This window comes from Lynx rufus, unplaced genomic scaffold (assembly GCF_022079265.1).
Source record: "Lynx rufus isolate CCGP_SWC_20201006 ecotype Redwood Valley unplaced genomic scaffold, mLynRuf1.p SCAF_7, whole genome shotgun sequence".
NCBI classification, from domain to species: domain Eukaryota; kingdom Metazoa; phylum Chordata; class Mammalia; order Carnivora; family Felidae; genus Lynx; species Lynx rufus.
Genome location: NW_025814889.1, coordinates 6,833,131 through 6,858,532, shown reverse-complemented (window position 1 = coordinate 6,858,532; position 25,402 = coordinate 6,833,131). Strand labels below are relative to the sequence as shown.

At 45.8% G+C, this 25,402-nt stretch overlaps 1 protein-coding gene across 1 annotated transcript in view; it reads right to left on the bottom strand.

The window, feature by feature from the left end:
• The window catches only part of ITIH2 (inter-alpha-trypsin inhibitor heavy chain 2), a 36,996-nt gene extending 17,651 nt beyond the window's left edge, over nt 1-19,345 (bottom strand). Inside the window, exons 1-11 of the mRNA XM_047065129.1 lie at nt 19,262-19,345; nt 17,908-17,982; nt 16,234-16,266; nt 14,651-14,820; nt 11,611-11,715; nt 10,698-10,860; nt 6,908-7,015; nt 6,054-6,182; nt 4,574-4,690; nt 1,280-1,448; nt 575-700 (exon numbers count right to left, since the gene is read on the bottom strand). Of these exons, the coding sequence (XP_046921085.1) occupies nt 575-700; nt 1,280-1,448; nt 4,574-4,690; nt 6,054-6,182; nt 6,908-7,015; nt 10,698-10,860; nt 11,611-11,715; nt 14,651-14,820; nt 16,234-16,266; nt 17,908-17,982; nt 19,262-19,345 (1,279 nt within the window). The remainder of the gene's footprint in view (nt 1-574; nt 701-1,279; nt 1,449-4,573; nt 4,691-6,053; nt 6,183-6,907; nt 7,016-10,697; nt 10,861-11,610; nt 11,716-14,650; nt 14,821-16,233; nt 16,267-17,907; nt 17,983-19,261) is intronic.
• Nucleotides 19,346-25,402: the final 6,057 nt, after the last annotated feature.

Here is a 25,402-nt window from a genome sequence, read left to right as displayed (position 1 = left end):
GCACAAGCCTTGTCTACACGGCAGGCTGCAACACAATCTAGCATGTACCCTTAGTTGTATTTGTCAGCACAGGGACACAACTAAAGCAGATCAAGATAACAACAGCGCATGACAGAAGCCAGGAGATGATGGGCCATTTTGTGGAAAAGATGTCGATGTGCAGGATGTATCAGAAAGAAGCAATTTCTCCAGGTGCCATGAGTAACTGGAGGACTGTGGAGAACAAGAACGTACGTTACTGCGGACTCCACAGGTGCGCTGCAGACTCGGGGGACAGAGACTCATCACACACACCTTAAGTATGCGACAGCATGCTATGCCAATTCACATTCAAGTGTCCCCCACGTTGTGCAGGTGAAGCCTGAGCTTTAAGGGCATCACCAGAAAATATCTGGGACTGGGTTTCAGCAGGGTGAACGCTTCAGGGTCAAAAGAAGCCTCCTTTTACAAAGCATGGCCTTAGAATGGTTCAGAAACTCGGGCAAGTGCCATGAGATTTCCCATTTTAAGCCAATCACGTTCCCGAGAAACAAGAGCGAAATATCTGTCACTAGGAAATTGACGAGCTACTTGCCTACTGTTGGGTCGCCATCAGAAACCAAAATGATCAGAGAGACGGATTCAGGGTCCAGCAATCCCAAATTATTGGCTTCATTCAAAATAAAGATGGCCCGCAGCAAGGCTTCATTGATATTTGTTCCTGTTAGAGTAACATTATGTGCAGTTACGTTAGGTACGCTTTCTTTGCACGAAAACAATCACATCCCGGGTTCAGGTTCGTCTGTCTTGCGACTACTCCTACGTAATTTAGTCAGCACCCAAATCCTTCACTTACTTTCCAAGGGACACAAAGTTTCCCTGGGCTGGTCAAGATTCCCCAGTGGAGTAAAATATTCACTTTGTAGCAAACTATTCCCGTAAAGATGAATTAGTCCTTTCAAAGCACCCCTCCGTCACTTTGTTATGCACCAAATTGAAGGTACCTAAATCTCCCTTGCTGACATGCTGGGACACTGGTCTGTGGACAGTTGCCTTTGATGCTATGACCGTAACAAGGCTGCTGAGAAGGACTGGAATGGTTACAAAGTTGTGTGGGATGGGTATGCCCTGTACCTTCACACGGACTTAGTATTCATCCTGTAATAATACGTGTAACATTTAAGGCAGGCCGTGGTGGGCGGGGCAAAGACCTCTGTGATAGGAAAGGATGCGTCCCAAGTGAATGAAGTTTTGAACCCTATGAAAGTTTCTCAGTGGGCTCTAGGTTAAAGTCACTCGCCTCCACTAGGTTGGATTTTTTCAATGTACTTCTTGGCATCTGCAGTCTGTGATTTAGTAGCTGAGACCAAATCGTGTCTCCAGGTCCGAACATTGTGGTTGAAGTCAACTACGGAGAACTTATCTTCAGCTCTCAGGTCATCCAATATGGTCTTCATGGCTTCCACTGTCTGTTTCAGAAAAGAACGGAGAAGGGTCTCGTCACAGAAGCTTGAGGCCCAAGAAGAAAGGAGGAAGACCAAGAATTCATCCTAGTCATATTTCAAGTAACAACTCAGCTGTAATCCTTCCAGAAAACCTCTTGAATCCACCCCAGTCAACACCGACTCGTCTCTCACTTATCCCCAACATGTATTGTCTGCATTTATGATGCTTAAACTTTTACTGGTTTCTTTTGTTAGGCACAACCATTTTGACTAGGCTCCCTTTTTAGTTAAGAATCACAAAGTTCAGGTGCCCTCTTAGGAGTGCCTGGAAATCAAATGTATTTTCCAAGCCCAGCCACCCACCCTCTCTCTTCAGTTACCATTTCCAAATTTTCTCTTCCTATCCTCTTGCAAACCCACTCCATTCAGATTTTCACCTTTACCACTCCATTAATAGTGCCCCCATCAAGGGGCGCCTGGGTGGCTCCGTCAGTTGAGCGTCTGACTCTCGGTTTCCGCCCAGGTCCTGATCTCACGGTTCATGAGTTTGAGCCCTGCGTCGCGCTCTGAACTGAAAGCACGGAGCCTACTTACAGTTCTCTCTCTCCCTTTCTCTCTGCCCCTCCCTCGCTCGCCCTCTCTATTTCTCTCAAAGTAAATAAATAAACAACAACAAAAAATTGCCCTCATCAAGATCACAGTGACTTTCAGGTTGTCAAATCCAGTGGACTGTTCATCCTTTTCATGAGATTCAATCTACGAGCATCATTTGAACCAAATGATCACACCATCTTCCTTCCTCTGACTTCCTCATTATCTTCCAAAACCTCAGACTCTCTTGGTTTTCTCTTCCTCTCATTGGTTGCCTTTCCTTAATCTTCTTTGCCAGTTCCTCCTCCTCTCCCCAAATTCTAGCTATGGGAATATCCTAGGGTTCGCTCTCGGGTTTCTTCTCCATCTACACTTACTTCTCAGCCAGTCCCATTGCTGCAAATACCTTGCACATACTAGTAAGTCCTGATTGTACATCTCGATCTTTCATGTTTTTCAAAATAAATTTTTTTAATGTTTATTCTATTTTTGAGAGAGAGAGGGGGGTGGGGAACAGAGAGAAAGGGAGACACAGAATCCAAAGCAGGCTCCAGGCTCTGAGCTGTCAGCACAGAGACCAATGCGGGGCTTGAACTCACAAACTGTGAGATCATGACCTAAGCTGTGAAGTCAGATGCTTAACCAACTGAGCCACCCAGGCGCCCCAGTCAATTTCTCATGTTTGAAACCCAGACCTGCACAGCCAATAGCATCATGGACACGTCCGCTCGGATGCTTAACAGGCGTCTCAAACTTCACACGTCCAAAACTGAGCCCCCAGCGTCCCCCCACGAAGTCTCGCTCTGCCTGTCTTCTCCCACTCACCCATGGCGACCTGCATCCTTCCTTCCGACTGCTCAGGCTAAGAGCTCGGAGCATCCTGGAGCCCTCTTTTCTTCTCACACCTCCCAGCTTTAGAAAATTCTGTGTATTCCACCTTCCAGATAGATTCCAGATTCCAGTGGCCTCTTACCACATCCACTAGTCCACGCCGCCATCATGTCTTGCCTGGGTTACAGCAATAGCTGCTTTTCTGGCCTCCCTGTTTCTATCCCCACCTCCACACCAGTCTGTTGTCAACATAGTGGACAGGGATATGCTGTAAACATGTCAGATGGGGCCTTTCCTTCATCTTAACCCCCAGTAGCTCTCCATTTCTCTCAAAGATAGAGCCAAGGTTCTCAGGGTGACCTAATGGGCTTCAAGCGACCTGTCCTGCCCCTCCCTTCTTGAAGCTCGTCTCCCTTGCCCTCTCCCTGCTCCTCTCCGCCGGGCTGCTCTCTGTTCTTTGGACACTTGGCACACTTCTGACTCAGAGCTGTTGCCCTGGCTGGCCCCGCCACCTACAGCCGTCTGCCCCCAGAGAGCTGCGTGCCTCTCCCCACACCTTTGAAGGGTTTCCGCAAGCTCTTCTCAATGCAGGCAGCTGTTTCGGTGACAAACCTATTTAAAATTTTAATCCCCTGCAAGTGGCAGTCTTGATTCCTAATACGCTTTTCTTTAATTTTTTTTTTAATGTTTATTTTTGAGAAAGAGAGAGAGAGAAGACAGAGAGAGTGTGAGCAGGCAAACCCCCGACACGGGGTTTGAATTCACAAACCGTGAGATCTTGACCTGAGCCAAAGTCGGAGGCTCAAAGGACTGAGCCACCCAGGCGCCCCTACACTCCTCTTTAAAATAACAAAAAGTGGGGTGCCTGGGTGGTTCAGTCAGTTGAGCCTCCGACTTTGGCTCAGGTCAAGATCTCACGGTTCGTGGGTTCGAACCCCGTGTCGGGCTCTGCTCTGACGGCTCAGAGCCTGGAGCCTGCTTTGGATTTTGTGTCTCCCTGTCTCTCCTACTCTCCCCTGTTCATTCTCTGTCTCTCTCTGTCTCAAAAATAAATAAACATTAAAAAAACTTAAAAAAATAACAAAAAGAAGGGGCGCCTGGGTGGTTCAGTTGGTTAAGTGTCTGACTTCTCAGGTCATGATCTCACAGTCCGTGGGTTCGAACCCCGTGTCGGGCTCTGGGCTGATGGCTCAGAGCCTGGAGCCTGCTTCGGATTCTGTGTCCCCCTCTCTCTCTGCCCCTCCCTGCTTGCACTCTCTCTCTCTCTCTCTGTCTCAAAAATAAACATTAAACAAATTTCCTCTTTTGTTCTATAGAACCTCATCTATACCATTTAACGCTGGACTAGCTCATATTGAACTGCAGCCTAGGAGACATAAGGCAGGATGGCCCCCCTCAAGGAACTGCCGTGTGATTAGAAACGATGTGCCTATAAGGACCCATGAACAATGGGCAGGTGCTGAAGTAAAACGTTATGCAGAAGAGCAAGACGGAAGCACAGGAGTGCTCAGTGCGAGAAGGAACCGAGATGAAAATGTTCCCAATGGTGAGTTGTGACATACATGTGTTGTTTACAAGCCACCGGCGTCTGTGGTGCTTTGTCACAGTGGCCCGAGGGGACCGAGACAAGGCCCGATGGGACAGGTGCATTGAATGGCTGCCGTGTTCGGAGGGGACCAAGGAAGGCGGGGAGCCCCATGTACCACTGCCAACAAGGGGATACTCACTTGTTTCATTTTTATGCCCCACATTGAGCCGCTAACATCGATGACAAAGAGGATGTTTTTGGGAATTGGGTCCAGGTTGTTAGGAGCGAAAAAGTGGACAAAATATCCATTGAATACCTGGAAAACGGAACACGGTGGTTAGGGTGTAGGAAGACGGGGCCCAGGGGCTAAGAGAGGAGAGGTGTGGAAGCAGGCTGGTCGTAAAGGAGAGAACAGAGGCTTGGTGTCTACCCAGGTCTCTCCCTTCTCCTTCCTTCTCTCCCTCACTCCTTTCCCATGCGCGCCCAAGCCTTCTGGGTACTTTAACTCCCAGGGCACTTCCCTCCACTCCCTCCACACACCCGGTCTTCACGGAGAGCCTGTGTTCCAGGCACCGTGCTAGCCAGCAGTAAAGCAGCGAGGATGCGGACAAGTAAAGAGGCAATAACATAGAGTGCTACGTGCTAGGATGAGGAAAATAAAGGGCTCCAAGAATGCCCAGCGGATGTGATCTGACTCAGATGGGGGAGTCTTTCCCAAGCTGACATCTACACTGGCCTTGAAGATGAGTTTGGAGTTGGTCCGCCAGTGTGGGAGTTGGGCAGGGTTTGGGGGTACAGGTAGGAGTAGGGAGGAAGTTCTAGACAAGGGTGAGGAAAACATAACACCCTAGGGGGTCTGCGAGCGGTCCAGGACCACGAGGGCTACAGAATTTAAGAATTCAAGGAATTGGGGTGGAGAATCAGCAGGACAGATCACGAAGGACCTTTACGAGCACTCTAGGGTGCTAGGTTCGGATTGTTCTAGAAGGTATTAGAAGGCCTCTCCAGCTACCTTCCTGATCATCATCGTTGTCTTCTACTGCGGGCTCTGATGCCTGCCTCCCCAAGTTCTCTTTCCACTGCCCTTTGGTTGCTTCTACCAAGACAGTACAATGGCTAACTGTGGAGGGTGTCGCTGTGGACGCTTCTCGACCTCCCTGTCCTGGAGAGCACAGGCTCTTGGACACCCTCTACGAGGCTCTTACCTGAGCACAAGGGAAATACAGACATACACCTAGGACATGGCAAAAGGGGAAAGGAAACTTTAGAAATCTCACAAAGAACATTGGCCCTGGAACTCACCATTAGCCCAGATCTTTCTCTTGGTTGTTCCATCCACCCAGCCCCACAACCTCCCTGCTTTCTTTGACAGTTTAATTACAAAGGGCCTTCGAAGGTTATCCAAAACTCCCATTCTGTGGTTTTCTACTGTACTTCATAGAAGGCCTAGAAGAACCTTTCTGGGACAAGGACATGAAACCCAATGACCCTCTGTTTAGTTGTCTTCCTATGAAAAGATAATGCTTAGTAACACTTAGAGACGCATGACTGTGGTCCGTTCCCTGCAACTCGACACTTGCCTTGACCGCTAGGGGCCGCCCGGAAGCCAGGGCGTCTGTTCAACAAGGAACAGTTGTTTGGCCTCAGCATGGTGCTTCTCCTAGACTGTTTTTACCCACCTCAAGTTCACCGGCTTTCTCTTCTCTGTTCACGTCATACATCACCACCAGCTCTCCATCTACCGCGGTCTCAGAGCAATTGAAGCATTTTCTTTGCTGCGCCACAGTGGGCTTGAAGGAAACATGTGCCTGGAAAGAACGGTGATGTCAGAGCCCCGCCTCTGCGCCTGTCCCTCCCCAGAGGAGGGGCTGACAGCCGCACACAGGTAAAGAGGCACTGCTCAAGGCTTGATGGCCATCCTCTACCCAGGAACCACTGATTGTCCCATTTCCAATGCAAGGGACAGTGCCGGGCATGTGAGGGAGTATCTGCCAGCCTGTGGCGCTGTTGCCCAAGGTTTAGGACTTTTCTTTTTTTTTTTTTTTTAATATGAAATGTATCGTCACATTGGTTTCTGGTTCAGGACTTTTCAAGATAGCCAAAGAATGCCTCCCTTCCCCCACCAGAGAGATGGCTACCAGCTTCGAGAATGAGTTTGTGAAAGGTTCTTAGAGGAACTGGACTCCTCCACTGTTGGTTATTATTGGTCTTGAAGTAAAGAGAATTAAGCGGAGGATCTCTTGCTATGACTGAGACCATTTATGTGGAAGCTGTCTTTTGGCTACTGGTCAAGCAGATGACTTGAGGGAAATGGGGCCTCCAAAGGGAAAGTCAGTGGTCAAAATGCAATGAGACAGTTGGGAGTTGTGTTCTGCAGACCCTGGGGAAGACCCTAGATTTTGCCCAGGGGTGCCTGTTCCTTCACAGAGTTCAACACCTGAACTCTCTTCTGTTCCCCAGAGCACAGGGAGGGAAGAGAACTCATGAGCTAGTAGCCACTTAGACCCTTTGCAATGGGCAATACTTATGATACCTTCTGCTGTCCTTTAGATAGCACTGGAACACCATCAAAATGACCATCAAATGTGTCAGGAACATGAAGAAATTTTATTCCCTGAGGTTCGATAATCCACACGTCTACCTGGAGAAGGGAAAGCAAATTATTCTAAGCCTCAAGGCTTTTTGAGCAAAAAGTACAATTACTACATCCTCTGCTGTAAGTTTTCCCAGAGACAACCCAGCCTGGTTCCATGATCACTTCCTCATGGTCCTTAACTTCTGTGGGATATGACTCATCTCATGTGATGGGCAACTCAGTTCTTCCTTTCTAGTACTTTATTCCTCTGGGCTTAATGCCCCGTTTCTATCCTATTCCAGTTTTGGGGGGCTGTTGTTGTTTCTAAGAGTCTTCATGCTGTTAAAGGGGGGGAAAAAAGGAAAGCCATTTCTAAAGGATTCTGCAGTTACTCTGTGGCTCTCTCCTGGGCTTTTTCGTGTCTTTTCTATCTACCTGCTTTGGGCAGAGCTAAATAGAAGGACATCCCTTTGGGTGATCTTTGGAAAAACCATAATCCTGGCTTCCTCTCTATAGACCCTACATGGTCCGCTAAGCACTTCACATGTATGAACTCATTCAACTCTTATCGATAATGTTATTATCTATTATCGTTTTATTTGTTATTGCTCATTCAGAGTGACCCAGTTCATAAGTGGCTGAGGCAGGCTTCAAACCCAGGGCCCAAGCCCCTAATACTTTGTACACCGCTTCCTATCCTCCAATAGCTCCTGCTCCGTCTTTCTGGTAGATATCGCCAAACTATCCATTAACCCCATGCCACAATAGCCTATTTGTTTTCCATGAGATGTCCCTTCTTTTGCACACGCCTGCTTTCGTGTGAGGTCATCAGATAGAGTCATGTGCACATTGGTTTCCTTACTGCCTCTTCCTCATTTAGGACCCTCTGCAACAGTGATGAGCTATCTCCCCTTTGGAAGTACCTGCCTTTGGAATCATGTCAAAATTCCCTCTGATTTTTTCAAATCTGCTTTCATAAAGTCATGGACACTTGTCTAAGCAGAGCCAACATTTTCTTTCTTGGTAGTTACAAGATGGGAACTTAATTTGCCTCCAAAATTCCCATTAGCTCCAGATTCTCCATGTTGGTAAGGATTAAATCTACACAGAATCGAGTAAATCAGCCATCCCAGGACAGTCTGACCCAGTCAATGCTGGCAGTTGATTAAGCAGCTCTTGAAGGTCAGGGAGAAAAGTCAGAAATTGACAGAGAACTGGGGATGCTGCTTTCATTCTCCCATAAGATTCTACCTGTGAACAAGTGTAGAGTGAGTCACTTGCCATATTTGTTGACTTTTCGGTAAGGAACACAGGAGTTGGAATAAAACATTTTCCCAAGATTTGATACATACAGCTGGGGGGTTGGGGTGGGGGTTAAAAAGAGATGTGTTCCCCGCAATTCCTGTATTTCCAGTCCTTCCGATGGTGATTAGAAACCTTTTCTGGAATAAGCACGGGGAGAAGGTCTAACTTTATGATTTCTCCTTCACTTATCTTTGGATGAAATCAAGTCTCTTTAGAAACTGAAATATTTCATAGACCATTTGGGCTGGAAAGTACCTTAAAAACCATCTAGTCCAACCTCTTATTTCCCAGATGAGAAACTGAAGGCCGGGAAGCAGATTTGGCAGAACTCGGAAAGCTTGCCACCGGGTCTAACGCCCTTGCTAATATTCTAAGACTCCACCTGTTTTGTTTTAAAAACAAGGAATTCCTGACAGCGTGGGAAGTTTAAGGATGAACAAACATTTCAGAAATACAAGAAAGATTTATGTGCTACTCGGTATGTGCGTTAAGAATCATTATCTTCATGGACTCAAACTCAAATTCTTGCATTGGTAGCATAGAATGTAGTCTGGGATGCAGTCAGACATAATTCCAGATCTTAATGGCTTCTTAGGTCTGGTTCCTTAGGCAAGTTATTTATATAAATCTGCAAGTCAGGGCTAATGAGACCTACTTTATGATTGGTGGGGAGGAGGGGTGCCTGGGTAGCTCAGTCGGTTAAGTGTCCGGCTCTCGATTTCCGCCCAGGTCACGATCTCACAGTTTGTGAGTTCAAGCCCCACATCTGTGCGGAGCACAGAGCCTGCTTAGGATCCTGTTCCCCTCTCTCTCTCTGCCCCTCACCACCTCAAAATAAATAAACTTAAAAAAAAAAGTTCCTGTTCTTTATGAGTGGCAGGTGCTCCACATATATAATTTTGGGGAGGAGTCAATGACATAGAATATGCCTCCTCCTACCATTAACTCAGTTACTAATTAATATTATTAACCACCTCGGTACTTGCATCGCTATAGGCAAGGTGCTGATCGTATCTATTTACCATGGGATTCAAGCATTGAGCAAGAGGATGGGGGTGACAGGCCTACATTCTTCATCACTCCCAGGAAAATAACCAGGCTCACATTGTTGAGTTGTGCAGAGCCGCCAGCCAGGACCATCAAGGATGCTGGGAGGTGGCCCATAACCCACTTGCCAAGTCACGTGTCCTGACACGAGGCGGCCTTTGCCGGGAGGAAGGGCATCTTATCCTAATTTTCACAAAGGCACGGTATGTGCCCGAAGGGACACTTAAAAGAACTGAGTGGCATCGAGAGCAGGCTGATGCCACACAGCGGTCACAGGAAGAAAGTGTGTTCTATTGGTCAGTTACGCAACGTTCCACATCAGGATACAAATTTCGCCAGGATCAGATCATCCCCTGGAGTCTTCTCGGTCTGAGGGCCATTCACAGCCTATCTGTCAAACGCAGAGGCAGATTGGATTGGATGCTCTCCCGGGCTGCTTCTGGCTCTGCTCTGCCTCCGACACAAAATGTTCCTGTGACGTCACAAAGCTTCAAACTCCCTAAAGAGTTGTCTCGTTTCGGAGGGCAACAGGTGAAGTCAAGTCAGCAATGGTGAGCTCATATTGGTAAGGAAGTGGGGGGCGGGCAGAGGAAGAGAACTAGCTTCACTGAGTCCTTATCATTTGCCACCCATTGCCATAAATTACACGGAAAATATGTTATCGTACCCTTCCTGCAGATGAAAAAACGGACGCTCAAGATAACGAGTCCCGTGTTAGCAGGCCAGCGTAATGACTGAATGGCACTCCCCCCACAATGACCCCCGAAGCCATGTCTACACGTCTGGAAACTGTGAACGTTACCTCCTTTGGAAAGAGCATCTTCACAGACGAAGTTAAGGTAAGGATCTCGAGATGAGATCCTCCTGTACTACTCAGTGGACTCGAAATCCAAGGACAAGTTTTCTTACAAGAAGAAGGCAGAGGACAATGTGAGACACGTAGGGGAGCACATGGTGTGGCCACCAAGGCAGAGATCGGAGTGGTGTGGCTAGGAGGCCGCAAGTCAAGGAGTGCCAGTGGCTGCCGCACGCCGAGAGAAGCCAGGATTCTCCCCCCAAGCCGTTAGGAGGAAGGCCTGCTAACACCTTGAGTTCAGATTTGTGTCCTGAAAATAAATTCCTGTTGTTTCAAGCCGCCCAGCTGTGGTCATTTGTTAGGGCCACCCCAGGAAACGAACACAACTAATAAGGAGCTGAGCTGGCATTGAAATCCATAAGGAAGTGCCCTCCTTATGGGTGGACTCCAAACCCATTAGCTGATCAGTGCCCCTCACTGTCTTGCTGAGTCGAATGCATCCAGCACCCCCAAAGGGTGATGACCGGGAGAAAAGCACAGGAGGGGGGTAGGAGCCTTCAGGGGAGGGCGTCACCGCACGCCCTGCAAATCTTGGCTCACCTCCAAGTGTTTGGCCAGTCGTCCGGGCTGCAGATGGAGTCTGTGCTCATAGGATCCCAGCTTCCTCCACTTGACTTCCTGGTAATGAAGTTCGAACTGCACCTTCGCTCCGGGGAGGACGTTTACTTCGGTTTTGAAGTTTTCCATGTCAAGAGCCCTGCTCCTAAAAGTTTAACACCCCCGACGTAAGTGTCCACATGCACGAGGGAGAGCAAGACCCCCACGTCTATGCAGAGGGCATCTAGGCTTTTCTGGGCAATCAAGCCTGCTGCAGTGTTCGTGAAAGTGAACAGGAGGTACAATAGACATCACTGAAACTTCCAGGTAACTTTAATTCCACCAACAGCTTAGTCTCCTCTCCTGCCTGATCGTTTTCTACCAGAGCTTCTTACAGATTTGAGTGCCCTCTGCTAGTTATCGATCCCCATTCCACGCCAGGAACTTGACAGGCGTCATTTCTAACACAGCGGCTCTGCAGGACGGATATCAGTACCCTCATTTCCCAGATGATAACAGATGAAGCTAACAGATTATTAGCAACCTGCTCAGGACCACCCAATTGTGGGGCCAGGACTCAAACCCAAACTCAGATGGTTCCAGAGACCGCACGCATTTCCTCTGAGGCATTTGAGCCTCATTCCAGAGGCTCTTTCCGTTTGTGAAAGTTTGCAGAAAGAAGAAATCTATTATTGCATCAAGCGGGATATGCATTTCCAGCGTAAGCCCTGATGTAAACACATACACGTCAAGGTTACCGCGATCGTTGATTGAGGTGTTTAGTTTTAAAGAGGAAACAGCACGGTTAGCAAGTGAGGATGATGTGGGCGTTAGAAGCAACCGTGAGTGATTTTTAAAAATTAAATGGGATTGAGTGGGAGGAGCCACGGATGAGCCGAGCTGGCCCCGCCCTTACCTCACCAGCCCGGCGGTCTTGCCTTTTGCTCTCGCCTGAGAGTACAGCGCTCGACCCACTGTCTTCTCCTTAATTGAACTCGTGAATGTCGTGCCGTCTACGGTCCTAAAAAATGACAGGGGGCCACTGAGTTGTCCCGAGTAGCAGTCTTAGCAAAGCAAACTAAGGACAAACAACCCACCTTGGAGGATTTAGTGAATGGGGGCAATTCTCATGTTGCACCTAGACGTAACAAGAAGAGAGGCATCTGCCTATTTCACGGTCAGGAGTCCCTTTATCTGGGAGTGTGACTTAAGAGGTAGGCGCCCATCCTGAGAGCTTCCCCTCTGGAGTTGCTGCGTGTGTTTACAATCACTCCGCATCTTCAAGTTTTACCCTTCAGATTAAGCTGTGTTCCCTTTGGGTATCCCTTTTGAATTAGAAATGTGCCCAGAGGAGGTGACTGAGAAACCACTGGTTGTCTGGCTTACATTTGTTCAGAAAATTCTTCTTCTAAGAGCCTGGGGGCGTCACACTGCCCTGCAAGGGTGGGGAAGAGGAAGGAAGGAGGACGGTGCTGGGGAATCCCTTAGCACATGGGTGTTTATCCCTCTAACATCTCCCTCGGGGACCTCTGGCTTCCTTCTCCTTCTCCATCTTTACCTGCCCCACTTTAAGTGCTTGTCATCTATTGCGTACCAAGTTAATGATGGGTCAGAGCCATCAAATTACAGGATCTCAGAAGTAAAATGGCGCCATGGCACTCAAAGGGATAGTGCCTCTCACCAAGGAGGTATTTAGAAACGCGTGGAGAAGTCTTTTGTTGTGCCGATGACCGAAAGTACCGTTGGCCTTATGGGAGGGGACCCAGAATGCTAGACCTTCTGCAGGTGTGAGGGCCAGTGTCCCATCCCAGGAGCCACTGGCATGCTTGGTGAGGCACGCTTGAAGGCCGCTTCTTCAGATGACAGAAATCAGAGCCAGGGGACAGTGACTTCCTTGCTCAAGGTCACACAGTCGGTCAAAAACAGAGCTAGAACTAGACCCATGTGTCCAGGTCTGCCCTACTCCCCATCCACCCAATCTCAGTTTCAAAGACCGAAAAATCTTTAAGACAAAAGGAAGTTATCTCTAGCAGGAGAATATTTGCAACCTTGATAAAAGGAGAAGAAATGTTTTGACCAGAGAGGAGGCCTTGGCAACTCACGTAGAATTCTCTGGTCTCACAAAGTCATCCCTGACTAGAGAGATGGACTAGAGAGAATGTATGTCACAGTTCTATCATCCTTTGTCACCTCACATCTTCTATGCAATGAGATGGAAGATAAAGAAAAGAATGAAAGAAAACAGAAAGAAGCGATGTCTAGAATAAATGCTGGTTATGTGGCTGAAAAACAAAAGTTTAGTAGAAGAGCTTTAAAGATGATTTTTCAGACACAGTGTCATGTTATACCACTACATAAAAGCTCTTCCTTCTACATTTTTGTTTTTTGAACAGGCTGCCTAAAATTAAAAAAATAAATAAATTTCTTGGGGCACCTGCATGGCTCAGTGTGTTAAGCATCCGACTTCGGCTCAGGTCATGATCTCATGGTTTGTGAGTTCGAGCCCCGCATCTGGCTTTGTGCTGACAGCTCAGAGCCTGGAGCCTGCTTCGGACTCTGTGTCTCCCACTCTCTTTCTGCCCCTCCTCCACTCACTCTCTCTCTCTCTCTCTCTCTCTCTGTCTCAAAAATAAACACTAAAAATTTTTTTACAGAAATAAAAAATAAAAAAATAAATTTCTAAGCCAATTCAAAGGATATCAAGCCAAAGTCACCTGACACCTTTTCCCCACCTACTTTGCTTGGTTTAGAAAATATGATTAACATGCTCTGCAGTTTTTAGAGGCCAAGGTGCATGGTATTTGAACGCTTCATTTATTCACAGTTATCGTTGGTGACCTTGGTATATGAAAGACCAAAGCCGATGAGAAGTATCTCAATCTAATATCTTAGTGAAAAAAAATATAGGCAGACTGTATGCAGAGCCGTGTGCTCTGTGCGGGGCACAGGACATGGGAAGGACGTGGCCGGGTGGGGCACACTGTGGGGATGGCCACCTAAGTGATCGGGGGTAGAAAGCCATCCAATCACTTGGAAGAATAAGCGATGTTTAGCCTTGAGAAGTGAAGCCACCAGGCAGGACAAGATAATTGGACTTCACTGTAGAAAGCACTGGAGTGGCTGAAAAATATTTTTTGTTATGGAAATCTTTAAATATACAAAAATAGAACAATATAAGAAACCTCCAGGAAACCATCCCTGAGCCACACCGTTATCAGTCAGTGCTCAGCTGGTCTCAATTCACCTGTACCCCTACTCGACTATTTTGAAGCCAATCTCAGACAGCATATCATTTCATCCTCGAACACTTCAGTATGTATTTTGCAGAGAATTGGGAAAAGAAAATTTTTTGTGAGTGGAACCAGAGCCAGTGGGTAGAAGCGGAACAGATTTCAGTGAAGTGTGAGAAGTAATTCTAACAGACCTGTCAACCATTGAGTGGCTTGCTCCGGAAGGTATGAGTTTATCGTAAGGAGATATTCAAGTCAAACCTGAATGAGCCATTTGTCCTCAGCGTTAATTGAGGAATCCGATCACTGGACACGTGATTGGACTTAATCAGTAGTTCTCATATTTTTTCCCCATAGAGAAACAAATGACAGGAGACACAGAACTGCTCTGCACACATACTTGGTTTCCTACAAGCCACGGCTACTCCATACATCTCCCCCGAGAAAGCACGTTCAAGTGCAACTAAGAGTTGTTACCAGAGAGATAGCTTAGTTAGCTTTCATTTATGAGGCGTGAAAAGCAAATCCTTCACAAATTCTGATACTTTGAACAGAAACAAATCATGGGGACCCAGCCCACCGTGACTCTTGACATCCGGTGGGTCCACAGCTCTGAGAGTGAGAACCACCGGAGCAGTTGGCCATGAAGGTCTACTCTAACTATGAGGGGGGTTGATTCTATGAGTAGAGCAAAGCCAATTTGTAGTCTGTATAGGAGTTACTCACATGGAAAAGTTGGAGATGAAGGCTCCTTTGGGAATCTGAACATCAAACACAACATTCTGAGGCCGTGGGGAGTTGTTCACCACTTTGGTCTGGATGAAGGTGTTGGCCATACGAGAAGTAATAGTGGACTGGACTTTATAGCTATAAAGAGTTACTTGATCAACATCGTCCTGTATTTGGTAAGAAAGCATAGGCGTACTCATGGCAAAATGGCACAGAACATCACCACATATTTGATGTTAACAGCACTACGTTCTATCATGAACAATCCTCAGGCATTGTGAAGCATATGACTCAGGTATTACTAGGCTTTCTCCTCGCTTAGAATATTCTCCAGGCAGAAGCCTGCCTTTGTTTTAAGATCTCTGGAGATGCCTTTCAGCTCTATGGGTCTATTAATAATGACGTTTAAAGTGAGAATGCGAGTAGAAAATGGTTGTGGGAAGCAAGGTTGGAGCGAGAAAGTTCAGGCAGTAATGTCAAATGCAGGGCCCTCGCAAAGGAAAGGATACAGGATTGCGGGTTTAGGGGACCCTGGCCGTGTCTTCAGAGTGGGGCGCAGCAAGGGGACAGTGGGGTTGAAATACACGTGCGGCCCCATACCGCTACCTGCCTTCTTCCACCGTATCTGTTATGGGGCCATCTTCTCCCACTTTTCTTCTCCTTCCCTCAATTCGAACAACATACAAACTGTAACACGCTGCCGGGTGTGAGCGACCAATGGAACGTGGAGAGAAAGTATCATGTGGACGCGATGAATGGTCCCGTGCTCTGGATCCCCTTTCCCCACGCTGCTCTACAGACTTAAGGCAGCTCTAGTGTGAAAAATTACGCTATCTCAGTGTGGTCAAAGGCAAGGTACTAAAAGCCCACATCTTTCAGGAGATGCCTGAGAACTGCGAGCTTCTTCAGGACCATGGCAATGATGTGACCCATCACAAGATTTTGCTTGTTTCTCCAAACGGATTTGCTTATTTCGATAGTAGGTGTCATGTGCCAAAGTCCGTCAGCCAAGATTAAGCCTCTGGACTCGGTAACAGCCAGCAAACTTCAGGCTAAGACAAAATCCGGGCTACGTTACCTGTCCTTACTACCCCTTAAATGTTTGCTTCTCAAAGTTTCTGTCCGTGCAGAGCAGGAAGCCAACGTAAACCACTTCCTTTTGATGTTTTCTCACCACAGGAAGGACTTCTTCGAACATCTCAGGGAATCGGGCCATGTTGTGTTGGGGAGCTCCCTCTCACAGTCCCGTTCCCCCCTCCAAAGCTGTTAGGTGTCATATTTTAAGTGAAAACGGCTAAGCTGGAATGAATACGTGTGCTTGGATGAAGCCAGTGTTGTTGGCAAAACTTGAGACGGTTGAGAGAAACGACATTTTCAGCTCCTGGTGACATCTCTCCTGGTTACTCTCATGCTGAATTTCAGACACACTTCCAAACAGAATTGGGCAAGAGGATATTTCGCAAGTCAGGTAAATGCTCTCAGGGATAGAGACGAAGGAGGCAACCATATTGATCTCCAGATAATAGGTAACAGGAAAATCATTCCGGCGTTAATTTTTAACAAAATCAAAGTAAACTCACCATCGTTTCTCCAGATTCTCCGGAAACGCTTCTCTGTGAAAGGAAGTTAGATAATCATTCTTCAAAAGTGTGTTACTTATTACCTAGAGGACAAAAGCTGCTTTCTCTCAGTCAAAAAAAAAATTTGTTTCCCTTCAATACTGATCTGTAATTGATTCACTGGAGCCGAGACATAAATGTCAAATAGTCTCGAATACTATTTTCCCAATGGTATGTTTCTCTGAACACATTTCCCAGCCACTTGGCAAGCACATCATTCTTTGATATAATGCTAGAACAAATATTTTTATTTTATTTATTCTTTTTTAATATGAAATTTATTGCCAAATTGGTTTCCATACAACACCCAGTGCTCATCCCAAAAGGTGCCCTCCTCAATACCCATCACCCACCCTCCTCTCCCTCCCACCCCCCATCAACCCTCAGTTTTAGAACAAATATTTTTAAATGAAAACATTCAACCAAACACACACTGAGTGGCCTGTATCACCTGGGGCTCTGGGCATGCCGTTCACAAGGTCTATAGGTGCTTTGCCTTACAGGGTCCCTTGTCCCCCACCCCACCCCACCCCCATCCTTCAGACCTCAGCCTGGGGGAATTTTGTCAGTCAAGCTCTCTCATGGCCCCCCACCCCCAAATCCAGGTACGCTTCCTTTAAGTTTCCACGGCAGCTAAATTCTTCCTTCCAAGCGAGACAGTGTGGACGTGTGTCTCTCTCTTCCATTGGGCTCAGCTACGTGAGGGTAGGGATTTCGAGGTATTTCCTCTCTGGGGCCAAGAACAGTGACTGTCATGTGAAAAATCCTGTACTTCAACTGCCATGCGAGGGAATTATCCACATGAAGGATTGTCCTCTGGACACGGAAAGCCGAATGGGTTTAAAGCAAAGGGTGAACACCTAATGTCTGTTGAACTTTAACAGAATAAGTCAGGTGCTGGATATAAGGCTAGTTATGCTAATTTGGGACGAACTGAGGTTTTAGGGCAGTGTTCCGTGACATCGTGAGGTCAACAGTTACCCTCTTCTGAACTTTTTGAATGTAATTTTCAGTGACGAGAAGAAGTTTTCCCTCTTGTGGCCGGATGGCATGAGAACTTGCCTATTGGGTTTCAATACTACTGGTCTACAAGAAACCTGGACTTTCAGAGACTCAAAAAGTCACATCCGTACAAAATAAGCCGTTGGTCGGCTTCGTGTGGTGTCCATGAAACACCCCCATTCTCAGCACGTGGCCTCCATGCAGGAGAAGCCACACCCTGGCTGGCTTCCCTGGAGAACTCACCCCCAAGAGTTAGAGGACGCATCTGTGCTGTTGCTGGCGACCTCCAGGATACAGCCTTGGACATGGCCGGTCCCCAGACTCTGAGCTACTCCCCACCGCAGCAGTGACTGCCCCAGGAGGATGTGTGCTCAGGGGGAGGTATCTGCCACCCCCGGGAGAAGAAATGCCCTCCCTAAGAAGAAATCCTTCCTTATGAGGCAGTAACATCATCCCATAGTCTTAAAATTAGAAGGAAACACATAGCTCTTCATCCTTTAAGGAACTAAGGTGACCATTATGACAAAAAATAAAGCTCTGAGACCACTTAGCAAGAAGCATCTTAATCTTTTCCCTCCTTCGGTCGTGATCTCTTTCACTCGTTGTCCCTTTCGAGACTGAGGCTTACTGTACCTGAAATCTCTGTTTCTCTGGTGCAAACTGAAATTTCCCCGGAGCCAGCTCCACGAGATCTCCATATTCTGCAAACTTAGAAAAGAATTTAGGATATTTATTTCTATTAATAAAAAAGATTCAGAGCAAAGGAGGCAGCGAGGGACAGGCATAAGGGATTCATTCATTATGTTTTGCTATCTTGTTTCCTATAACTCTGGGAAATCCCATTTTTTAATACAATGACTTCTTTAATGTTTTCATGTTTGCTAGTTATGTCTCAGAGGTGACCAAATGGAAGCTGTTATCCTCCAATTTGTTGGACGAAGGAACGCATTTTTTAGTCGGCCAGAAGACGATGGGGGCATTCAGGTGGGGGTCACTGCAACCCAGTGATCAGGGAGGTGCCTGGGGGAGGCATGGGGTAGATCTTGGCATCAGCAAATGTGTGAGTGGATAGATATGTCCATACGTCTCCTCCAATTTAAAATGTTGATAGGAAAGGAATGCACAAACACATTTGGGTATCTTGGCTTGGATCCCTGGCTCTGTCAGTGAGATTTCCAACACCCTCCGGGGGTTCTTAAGGTGTTGGAAAATAAGACCGTTTCTAAGCAGACAGTGTGATTCCCCCCCCCGCACCCCTGCCATCCCGTTCTTTGGCATTTTTGTGGGTAATCCACTCTGCAAGTATTACAAAGCCTCTGCATCTCCTACGACATTCCCATAACACACATTGCTTTTCTGGCGTCAGAATAACTCTTGCGTGACATTCAAAATGACTCAGTCCAAAACTTTCCTTCTGTTGGCGATGGCCAAGGATCTGAAGTAGAAGCCTTGAACTCCCTGGAAATAATTCCTGCCATCTGCCAGCCTGCAGGCCATCTCCTCCCGACAGGAATATTTAAAGTGCCCTCACTACAGGACTCATGGTTCACATGGGTATGAAAACCAATAGTGTTAATGACTTTTCTTATACTGATAGCAATGTGTCATCCTCATCCAGCTAATAATTATTAAGTGCTTCCTAGTGCTTGCATGGTGCTAGGTAGTTTACATATGGCATTGAATTCTCCTAGTACCTTTGGGGTAGGTCAAGGATCCCCATTTTTCAGATAAGGAGTAGGCAGCCGGGTTCCATAGATGGCACCCCGTGGGGCCGGTCCATTGAATTTGACTTAATACTCATGCAAATCCCATTAATGCTTTCAAAGGTAAGTATACATTCCAGTAATTAGAAAAGCGAACACTCCTACCCAGATGAATTTTACCACAATTTCCTTTCCGCACAGACCACAGTCCTTAAATAGCAATGGCCACAGACTACTGGGCAAACGCACAGGGCAACGACAAGGGGTTTTCTGGAAGTACTTACTTCTGGAAGTCCACTGGTGGGGATTTCGAAGCCTCGTGTTACAGAAACGAAGAAGCAGACGAGAAGGCACGTGAGTCGACTCATTTTGCTGGGTGGCTTTGCCAAGCTCTCCGTGCAGGGTCTCGGGAGAATTCCACTCCTCGCTGAAGCCAGTTCAAAGGAACAGCAGAAGAGTGCGTTTTTTAAAAGAAGAAAAAAGAAGAAGAAAGCTCTCAAACTTTGTTCAAAAACGGGACAAATATTTGTTCTGGAGTTCAAACTTGCGCTGTGGGGGTGGATTGGACACCCAGAGGTTATTCAAACAGCAAAGCCAGAGGTAGTCAGTGGGCTGTGAGGACAAGTCAGGGTCAGATGGATGTGCTTTCTTTGCCTTTTGCTGATTTCTGTTCATCTCAGAATCAGAGGGACCTGAAGATCAGCATCATCCTCTTTCATGGACCAGGTGGGGAACTATATGGAGAAAGCGAGTCAGAGAAATAGCGTCAGTGTAGAGTTTCTGGAAACGAAGCCCTTTTATTCAAATGAAAGCAGGAGAAGTTTAGCACAAGCGGAGAAAGAAACACAATGGTTTTCTGAGCAAAGCATTCACTGCTAGCCTGTTCCCCTCTGTCTCTGATAACTGAGGATCCACTACAGTAAAGCACTGGGCACACAGCCGTGCCAGGTACAAAGGCACGCTCTTCAGTGGGGATATTTCACGAGTGGCTTTGACTCAGAGGACAGTATCTGTTCTTGTGGCTGTCCCTGATCAGCCTCACTCAGTTCCGTGGAAAAATTAATTCTCCTCAGTTCCAGAATCAGAGAAAACCCAGTCTGGAAACACTGTGGATGATTGCTTCCCATTTGTGGTCTGGAGATAATAAGATAATGTCAGCTAAGAGGTACTGAGCCTTTCTGGTGTCAGGCATTTTTACTTACTATCTTTAACTCTCTCTTTTTTTTTGAATCTATACAAGAACCGTGCGAGGTATGTGCTATATTTATCCTCCTTTATAATGGAGGAAAATAAGGCTAAGTAATTTATTCCACATCTTACGGAAAGTGGAGACACAGATCCAGCAAGGTTGGCCTGACCCCAAGCACTTTGCTCTCCATGACCACGCAGGCTTAGGAGAGGTAACCTGCCGTCTGCCGTCCATCACTGGGATCCAGTGTTCCAGGTGTGAATCTAGACGAGAATTCACCTGAAGTCCCCAACCTGCATGGTAAGTCTACTTGATGAGTCTTTCTCTTGAGTTTCTATTCCAGATGTCTGCTTGAACAAGGGTCATGCCGTGGACCCCAGTTTGGTCAGCAGGGGACCTGAGCCCCCATGCCTTTTCTGGTTTTCCTTCTCAGAGTAGAACCCATGGCTTCCTGCCTAATGTTCTGGGATCTAACACCTGGCCTTGGACTTGTAGCTGGAAATGACCACTCTCTAAAAGTCCACTCCCACGGGGGAACCTGCACCTGCATGGAACGAGGAAGTCTGCTTTGGCCTCAGACACGTGATGCTGGAGAGCTCTTTCCAGGGGATCCTATTCTGAGCACACCCAGCAGCTTCCCTCGAACCCAGAGACTCACTGTGAGAGTTACATCGAACACACGGCCATTGTCTGAGACAGCCGTGGATTTTGTTTAAAGGGAAATGGTTTAAAAGTTTATTTCAGAAACAATGCAAAGGAAGAAAGAAAGTCAAAAACAATGCCCTGAAGAGAAATTTATATTGAAATATGCAGGATGGTACATAAAAAAACCACAATTTTATTTATAATATCCACACACATGCCAAAAATCATTCGAAGTGTAGTTTCAAGTAGAATATACAATGCAAATTAAATTTAAAAAATTTGACAATTAAAAAAAAAAGTCAACCATACGCCGTCTCCATGAGACACTTCATCTCAATGAGACAAAAACAGACTAAAAGTTGATATTGCATTAAAATTCTGTTCATTTCAAAGACTTAAAAACAAAGAGGGTGTTACAAAGGGGGTGTCAGGTTAAAATAGATGTAGCAAATCATAACAAAAAGAAAGAAGAGAGAATTAAGTTTAAGATTAGCAATTAACAATTTGGAGGGGCACCTGGGTGGCTCAGTCGGTGAAGTGTCCCACTTCGGCTCAGGTCATGATCTCGTGGTTCATGAGTTCAATCCCCACGTAGGGCTCTGTGCTGACAGCTCAGAGCCTGGAGACTGCTTTGGATCCTGGGTCTGTCTCTCTCTCTTTCTTTCCCTCCCCCTCTCGCACTCTGTCTCTTGCTATCTCTCAAAAATAAATAAACACTAAAAAATTTTTTAAAAAAAGAAATCAACAGTTTGGAGAAAAAAATGATAATAAATACGTTTTTAAATTGGAAGACAGTGATCCATCAATCTGATTAATAAATGCAGAATATGTGAAAACAATTTAAAAGTGAAGATGAGGCATACGGTATTTTTTGTGAATTTTTTTTAATGTTTATTTTTGAGAGACAGCGTGAGCAGGAGAGAGGCAGAGAGAGAGAGGGAGACATAGAATCCGAAGCAGGCTCCAGGCTCTGAGCTGTAGGCACAGAGCCTGATGTGGGGCTTGAACTCACGAACCAGGAGATCATGACATGAGCTGAAGTCGGATGCTTAATGGACTGAGCCACCCAGGTGCCCCAAGATGTAGACTATCAACATGAATTGACCAGTGTGTCAAATTCATTTACATTAAATGTAAAATATGTATTAAAAATAGCCCATAATATAGAGGTAAACAGAACAAAAAAACAGAGAGAGAAATAGAAAAATTACATAAAAAAATAATTGAGCCTGACCACTTTTTGGAACTTCACACAATATACAATATCTGGACAACGTACTGAAAGTGACATTGTGGTTTTTAATTAAGTCAATGAAGTAGATGTTGTTTTCACCCACAAATCTGAATTACACACTAAAAAAATTTTACAACCAATTTACCTTACTAAAAATAATAAATATTATCCTGGACCACATTTTCATACCAGGAAAGAATAATCCATAAGAGTGAAAAGGGGATTTGCCTAGGTGATTGAGGCTGTTATTACATAAGAAAATTTATCAAACTAAAACTTCAGCAACAAAAATACTAAAAATTTCTCACTCTCAATAGCTATTGAGAAGTCACTCAATAAATTACAAAATCTATTTCAGGTGAAAGTGCTTAAAACATTAATCTCAGGAAGCTTTTTTTTTTTAATATACAGGAAGAGTGCATGTGCATGTGTGTGTGAGTGTGTGAGTGTGTGTGTGCGTGTACACATGTATAAAACCACGACTCAAACTGGAAAAAAATCAAGAAACACTATGCAGAAAAGTCACTTCTCTTAAAAAGAGAAACCACAAGATTAGTTTTTGTTGAGGGTGTGATTCCTAATGTAGAAAATTTAGAGACTCTCATTAAAAAATTTACTAGAAGTAGCAAATCTGTTTACCAAACAGCAAGGTACACAGGTGAACCCGCAAAATCAGTTACATTTTTCTTTACTAGTGATTGCCCTAGAAATGGCGCAAAAGAAGTACCTTTTTACTAAGTGTATCAAAAGCACATAGAAATTTAAGTCAGGACAAAGATTTACAATAAGAACCATCTTAAACTTTGGTAAAATAAAGGAGTTTATAGAAATGGAAAACTCTATGGGATGAAAAGACAAAAGTCAAACAAACATGGTTTGAAACCAGTAAGAATTATGCCCCATGTTTTAGGTTTTAAAATTCATTACAAAGCACAAGTTAAAAAACACCTATCGTGTGATGCTTAAAAGTATAGATGCTGATCAATGGAATAAAATAGTGAGTCCAGAAATACATGTCATATAGAATATATTACAGACCCGTAGCAACAAAACACTAGGGAATGAGTTCAGTCCTTCATAAATGCTCCTGGAACAATTTGGTAGTGGTATGAAAAAGAATCAACTGTAATCCGTACCTCATGTGATATACAACAAAAATGTAAATGATTCAAAGAATTTCATGTTAAAAAGAGTAATGAAAACTGGCTAGCCTACTACGTGCTGGGTCTTTTTTGAGACACCTAAAAAAGGAAACAGTAGAACGAGTACAATACACATGATTAGCAAAACTGGTTAAGGTTTACTAGGACCGACGAAAGCTGCAATCTGTCTTTACCTGTCCTTTATAGAAGAGGGCACGGAGGTTCAGAGAGGTTAAGTGACTTGTTCAAGGTGGCGGAGACAGGATGGGAACACGGGCTGAGGCTGGCAAGCCTCACAGAAGATGTGGCTCCTAGATGAGCAGAGACATGACATAGAAGGAAATGTAGACGTTACATTACACGGGTTAAACAATACTCAGATGGAAAACAAAAGCGGCTTTAATTTGCTATCAAACACATACCTTAGTCCTCTGGTATCTGTGGGGACAAGTTCCAAAATCCTCAGTGGATGCTTGAAACCGTGGATAGTACTGAGCCTTATGTACACTGTTGGTTCCTCTACATACATACCCACGATCAAGTTTAACTTACAAGTTCGGCAGAGTAAGAGAGGAGCAACAATAACTAACAATAACATAGAGCAATTTAACAAGATAGTGAAGTTCTGTACGTGTGGTCTCTATCTTCTCTCTCTCAAAATGCCTTACGGTCCTGCACTCACCCTTCTTGCCATGGCGTGAAATGACAAAATGCCTACGTGATGAGATGAAGCGAGGTGACGCAGGGGTCACATGTAGCGTGAGGCTGCTGTTGACCTTCTGACCTTCTGAAGATCCTCTTCTAGATCGTGGTTGAGATGGCGGGAAACCAAAACCGGGACACTGGAACTCTGGATACGGGGTGGGGGGGGGACTGCTGTATTCCACCAAAACACAACTCAGAGTCTTACAAACGGTACCGGGAGCTGTAGAGAAACGGATGATCACGGATTGCTTGGTGGCACAGAGACTTGCTCCGTCTGTCTGGTGACCGACGTGGTACAAATATAAGCCACGAGCTCTAAAATCTTGCCACACTATCTCTACCCCAGAAACACAATCCCGGGAAGTGATACAAAGGGGGAAAATGTATAGCAAAGTTTATACCAGTGAAATATGGACAAACAGCAAAGGGAGAAACGATTGGGGGCTAAGAGAGCTGCGTGTTGGTTAACGAACTAATTCATGTACCATAAACACCCTGATGGAGACTGACTGTCAAGTGGCTCAGCGTGGCAGTGCACAAGGACGTGGGAAGGGCAGACAGCACTCAGCAACCTGTGATAAACTGGAGAAGAGGACGTGGTTCCGGAAGGTATGGCCAACTCCCTTCGGGAAGGACACCCATTTCACAGAGGAGACGTCGCTTCCGTGGGTCTAGGAGGACGGGCAGGATTTGTCCAGGCTGACTGTGGGAGAATGCCACCCAGAAAGGGAGCGTAGGGGGTGCAGAGGTGGCCGGGGCATTCGGGGCGATGGGCGTCCCTCGGTCTGGCAGGAGATGGCCAGGGGCCCAGGTGCAGGAGAGCATGATACGCTGCACCAAGGGACTCTCAACGTTGTGCTCTGGGCGTTGGGAGTCCAACGAGGATTTTTAGAAGGACAGAAGCAAGACAAAACACGTTTTATAAAGTTCACTTCAGGTGAAGCGAGGATGACGGAAATGGAAGTTTCTGAGGCAGTGGAGGTGCTCACGCGCTGGGGAAGCATGGAGCTCTAAGCCAAGGCAGCCGCACTGAGGACCGATGGTAAGATGCTCACGTGAAATGCTCTGTATTTATGTCACTTAGCAAGCGGGTGCTTTTGATGTATAGAAGTGTATGCGCTGATTATTGCTGAGTAACAACGAACAGCTTGCAGATGGGTGAAGACTTGCATTTACAGCTATAAAAACTGGGCAGTTGGCAAACAGCCACGAAGTCTTGGTGACTAAAATGTAGTGTTTAGGTGGAGGTTCTTTAAAAAAAATTTTTAATGTTTATTTATTTTTATATAGACATATATTTTAATGTTTATTTACTTATTTATTTTTTATTTAAGTTAATTTTTTAATTTACATCCAAATTAGTTAGTATATAGTGCAACAATGATTTCGGGAGAAGATTCCTTAGTGCCCCTGACCCATTTAGCCCATCCCCCCTCCCACAACCCCTCCTGTAACCCTCAGTTTGTTCTCTTCTGTTTTGTCCTCCTCTCTGTTTTTATATTATTTTTGC